The following is a 6,000-nucleotide window of genomic DNA, read 5'->3' on the forward strand; positions in this document are numbered from 1 at the left end:
ATTTGATAAGATTCTTTATACATGATTAATAAAGTTTGATATTAATAATTAAGTATAGTATAGTATGTAAGGGGGTTTGTTAATAATTATTATATAATATATAAAATAATATAATTAGTAAATGAATATAAAATAAAATAATTTTGATGATATTTGATTATATGGAAAATGAAGTAAAGTATAGTAAATAATAAGTTTGTAATAATTAATAATATTATTTAATAAATTGTAAATAATTAAATAATATTATTATTAAATTTTAATTTAGTAATAATATTTTAATAAATTATAAATAATTATATAATATATATATATATATATATATATATATATATATATATATAAAATAATTAATAAATTAAAATAAAATAAATTCAAGTAATTTTGATGATATTTGGATTATTATATGGAAAAATAAAGTAATAAGTTTGATAATAATAATAATAATTAATAAATTAAATAAAATAAATTTCTGATATTTGATTGACTGCAAAATTCATTACATTTTCAAATCAAATTACATTACATTTTGATATATATATATTTTTATAAATAATTCATTTTAACATACATTATTGCAAACAAAAACTATTATTGTTTTAATGTCTATAGAATTAATTTATAATAAAATGTTTTGATAATTTTAAATAAATCAACTATCCCTTTCATCAACTATCAGAACCATCAAATGTTTCTATTACGAAGTTTGATTCAATTGGACAGTTTGAACACAAAAATGATTAATTAATAATAATTTTTTTTTCCTTTTTTTTATATTTCCTTTATTTACATAATATTTTGATTAATCTTATTTGTTCGATCATCTTCATCTGAGTTGATAATTAAAAACAATGAAGCAAAAGTAAGCAATAAATGAAACGATGAAATTATATGGAAAGGGACACATTGTAAAAAGTAGATATTTAATCGATAAAAAGTAATCGGCTAAATCGGCATCGGGACAAAGAACGAATGCAAGCTGAGTAACGAATGCAATACACGTGCGTATATGTATATATATGTGTGTAAGTATGTGTGTAAGTGTGTGTAAGATACGTATGTTTATGCAACAAATGCAAATAATTATTTATCCTTATCTACTTTTTCTTCTGCTTGCCTTTATTTTCTCAACAATTTAAACGAGTTTCCATTAGACGTGATTTTATTTCATTAAAAAGGAAATAAATAAAAAAAAAAAAATAAAAAAACAAAAACAAAAATACAAAATTACAACGTTAACATTAAAAAAAAAGAAACTTGTAATATTACAATATTGTAAATTTATTTTTATAAGTGATATCAAAGATAATTTTAAACTTTTGGTTTTTTTTTTAATTTGATTTGATTTTATTTTGTATTATAAAATATTGTTGATAAATAAATATATGATTTTATTTAATTACAAGGACAACAAAATAATATAATAAAAAATTACAAAAATTGACACTTAGAAAAACAACTTTTTAATATTACAAGCTTGTAAATTAATATTTATGATATATATTTAATTTGTAAATTAATATATTTATTATTTATTTAATTAATAAATTATATTTATAATTATTATTATTATTATTTATTAATTATATAATTATATGGTTAATAAATAATAATATTATTATTATTATTAATATAATATATTTATTATAAATTAACTTATTATATATATATATATATATATATATATATATATATATATATATATTAAGAGCTTGTGTAAATTAATTGTTATTATTTATTTAATTAATAAATTATAATATAATTTATAAAATAAATTAACTTTTATTATTACAAACTCTTGTAAATTAATTTTTCTACACAATATTAAAGATTTTTCTAAACCTCTCGTTTATTTTATTTAATTTCATTTATTAATTACATAAATAAAAATAAAACATACAAAAAACTCTACACGAATTGTACAAACATACATATACATACCATCATATGCATACATATGCATGTATATTATGTGTGTTTAAACATTGCAAATGATAATATAATTCAATCAAATGATAACAAAATTAAATAACATTTTTAACAAAGCATTTTTTAAATGTACAAATAATAAATGTTGATGAATTTGATGTATTTTAAAAGCCCGACGACGAATCACCTACCCAAAGGAGACAAAATCGAACGGACACACCATAATAAAAAAAAATATTAAAGAGAAAGAAAGAAAGAAAGATAGATAGAAATAAAGAGAAAGAGAAAGAGAAAGAGACCCGGTTCGACGAGTAGCCACGTGAAAGTCGTCGTCGTCGTCGTCGTCGTCGTCGTCGTCGTCGTCGTTGGGTTTCGTGATCTGACCACGTGATCATCGTGCGACAAGGGCGCCGAGGTACACACGACGAACAAGGAGATTTCCAACAGAACATTTAGGATCCCGCGCGACCTCGAAACCAAATCTTTTTACAATTTCGCAAAGAACACACATAACCCATCGATAAAAAATACACACACACACATACACACATACACACACCTGATGAGTTCAAATAAACGATTGTCATCGTCATCGATATCTTCTAAAATCAATTCGAGAACACGTGACTTTTGAAGACTACGTTGGTTTTTTAAGACTACGTTGATTTTTTTAGACTACGTTGGTTTTTTTAGACTACGTTGATTTTTAAAGACTACGTCGGTTTTTTAAGACTACGTTGGTTTTTTAAGACTACGTCGGTTTTTTAAGACTACGTTGATTTTTTAAGACTAAGTTGGTTTTTTAAGACTACGTTGGTTTTTTAAGACTACGTTGATTTTTAAAGACTACGTTGATTTTCTTCAAATTGGCATTTAATTATATTTATTATATTTAATTAATTATAATAAAATAATAATATAATAAATTAATAATAATAATAACAAAATTATATTTAATTATAAATATATATATATATAATTTATTACTAATTAATAATTAAATTTATTAATATAATAATTAATTTATAATATTAATATAATTACATATTATTTAATTTATTTATTATATTAATTTTATTTAAATATAATTAAATATATTTAATTTATATTTAATTTAATTTAATTTAAAATTTTTTTGTTACATAATTTTTACACATTTTTACCTTCCTATACTAAATTCATTCAATTTAATTTTCTACAATCTTAATCAAAATGTTAATTAATTAATATAATTTTATATTATTTTGATTACTATTTATTATTGTAAAAAGAATATTATTAATAAAACTACAATTTTACTCTTTTAAATGTTTACAATTTCAATATTTGAATAATAAAATCTTACTAAATACTTACAAGTGACATACACTGTATTACTCTACATAAAATCCATCTTGTTATGAACGTAAGAAAGTTAATAGAAAAACAATAACAAAAGTAAATTCCACGAAACCCAATTAAAAAAAATCTTCTTTACTTTTAAACTCAACATTTCAAAATAACTGATATCTAATACACTAAAAAACTAACAACGAATACACTTACATATAATATAAAATGTAAACATCACGTGAGATCTCGAGTGTTCAAAGTTTAACAACAAAAAAACAACAACAACACAACACATGAAAGAAACTCAACGAGTACTAGAAAACAAAAAATAATAATAATAATAATAATAATAACTCCAGTTCCAACACGATTTTAACAATATTCAATCTCTCATTTATTCTCCCTACAAAATATTAATTTAAAAATATCAACGTATGTGTGAACTAAATAAAAACGAAAAACCTACAACAACAACAACAATCATTTTCATTATATTTGAAATCCCGTTTGAAACTTCATCGCGTATGAGTTTAATCAAATTTATTAAAACAAAATATAATAATAATTAATATAAAGCTCCCTTTTAACGTGTTTTAAATGAATAATAATAAACAAAACATAAAATCCCACGTGTACTGTTTGGCAGACGTTGAGGAGACACGATTGAATCCCCGTCGCGTTGTCGGTCAACGACGCATACACACACACACACACATATATATATACACCTCTTCAACATTCGCATTGACACATTCATACACACATATATATATGTATACACATGTTCACATTCGGTTGCGTGCATGCTCGAGCACGTGACCCCCGTTAGCATCGAAAGGTTAGCTGACAGGCCGGTAGCGGCCGAACGACCACGTTCGAGTGACAATAACCCTTTACACACGCGGTCACGTTTATCACATCGAATTCCTTCAGCTTCCTTTTTATTTTATTTTTTTTTCTTACTTTCGATATTACTCGACACTATTAAAATAAACTTAATCCTTCTTCTACAATTAATTTAATCATTTGGGGAGAGGGGGGAGGGAAAACTTTATCGTAAGATATAAGTAAGATTCAAGATAAATACTTTTCCACGTGTTCCTCTCATTCATTTCATATTGCAAAATTAATTATTAAAATAATTATAAAGATGTCTACTTCTTTATTATTATTATTATTATTATTTATTTATTTATTTATTTATTTATTTAACGTGCAATTATTCTATTGACGAATTTGTCGACAATATATTTATATGAAATTTTCTATTTTTAAATTTTCCCGCGACTAATTTTCCCGCGTGTTGACCGCGCGTAAAATTTGAACTCGGAACAGCGGAACGTTCCCCGTGATTTGCGCGGGAATCACAATTGGAATTGGTATTTGGAACGAATTATTATTATTATTTATGAATTGGAAATTTGTTCAGCCATTCTTTTTATTCTAATTTACTCATTCACGTTTTTATTCGAATAAAAATAAATACGAATTCGAATTTAACTTCTATTATGATTATATATATATATATATATTTATCATCTTTAATTTCTTTCTTTCTCTATCTACAACACGTGAGAATAAATCTAAGATGGACTACGTTGACGAAACGACAAACAGACAACAAAAATTAAATACGAATCGTACGAACAATAATTTCAAATGAAAAGCAACATAAATAAAGAACGATAAAATATAAAATGAATTTAAGACATGCTTTTTTCGTTAAGGAAGAAGACTCACGTTTCAGCGGTTTCGGGTTGCTCTGTTTGCGTCGAGACATCCTCGGCACTCTGCCATCACCAAGTCAGCACCAATTTGACGATGACATCCTCATGTCCTCTCAAATGTGTCCCTTCTAACCCTTTCTTCGACGAACTCGCGAATATTATAGACGATTGACGATTTTTTAATTAACACACAACAAACGTTTAGACACACGTAAAAGAAATTTTGTATAACAATGAACACATATACACAAGTTTGCTGCTGATGATGATGATGATGATGATGATGATGATGATGCTGTTGCTGATACTTAAACGAATGCTGCTAACACGAAAGCGAGAAAAAAGGAAGAAAATATAATAAGCGTAGATGCGTTTTTCGAACTTGAGATTCGGTCTCACGAAGGATAGGAGAATTAAGCGGGGAAAAGAAAGGAAGTGTAAAAACACGCGCGTAAATGTGCTCCTCCCCCCCACCGCCTTCCACTTTGTTCTCTTCTTCTTCTTCTTCTTCTTCTTTTTCTTCTTCTCCTTCTACTTGTTACGTTCGATTCCTCTTTTGAATGATGATCGTGTCAGTACGTGTTAATTTCTCTCTTTTCCTTCTTTTTATCTGGTCAAACTCGGTGACGATTAAATTTACATTCGCGCGCGCGATCACACCGATGATAAAAAAAAAAAAACCTCTTTTTCTCAACTACGAAGGCACGCACGCACGCACGTACTCGCGAACGTACGTACGTACCTTACCGGCTCCTACCGCGACCGCTGTCAGCGAGCAACTAAACAAATGCGATACCAAACATCTCCCCACTATTTCCCTCGCGGCGTGATCTACCAATAAGAGTGGGGATATCGTCTAGTGGGAATATGCTCCGCCCACTGTCTCCTATTCAACGAGGCGCGGAATTTCGAATCTTTTTATCGATCATCACCGTCTTATTATCCTATCGTTTAGATTATCGTTATTTCGATTATGTTTGATTTTATCTTATGATAAATTACTTAACTGACA

The 6,000-nt window shown here is 26.1% G+C and overlaps 1 protein-coding gene across 1 annotated transcript in view; it reads right to left on the reverse strand.

Annotated features, from left to right (window-relative positions):
• The window catches only part of ush (Zinc finger protein ush), a 193,922-nt gene extending 188,174 nt beyond the window's left edge, over positions 1 to 5,748 (reverse strand). Inside the window, exon 1 of the mRNA XM_015326408.2 lies at positions 5,002 to 5,748. Coding sequence (XP_015181894.1) covers positions 5,002 to 5,041 — 40 coding nt within the window. The 5' untranslated portion in view covers positions 5,042 to 5,748. The remainder of the gene's footprint in view (positions 1 to 5,001) is intronic.
• Positions 5,749 to 6,000: the final 252 nt, after the last annotated feature.

Source organism: Polistes dominula, unplaced genomic scaffold (genome assembly GCF_049000335.1).
Source record: "Polistes dominula isolate Pdom_NZ unplaced genomic scaffold, Pdom_raw_medaka contig_21, whole genome shotgun sequence".
Taxonomy (NCBI): Eukaryota; Metazoa; Arthropoda; class Insecta; order Hymenoptera; family Vespidae; genus Polistes; species Polistes dominula.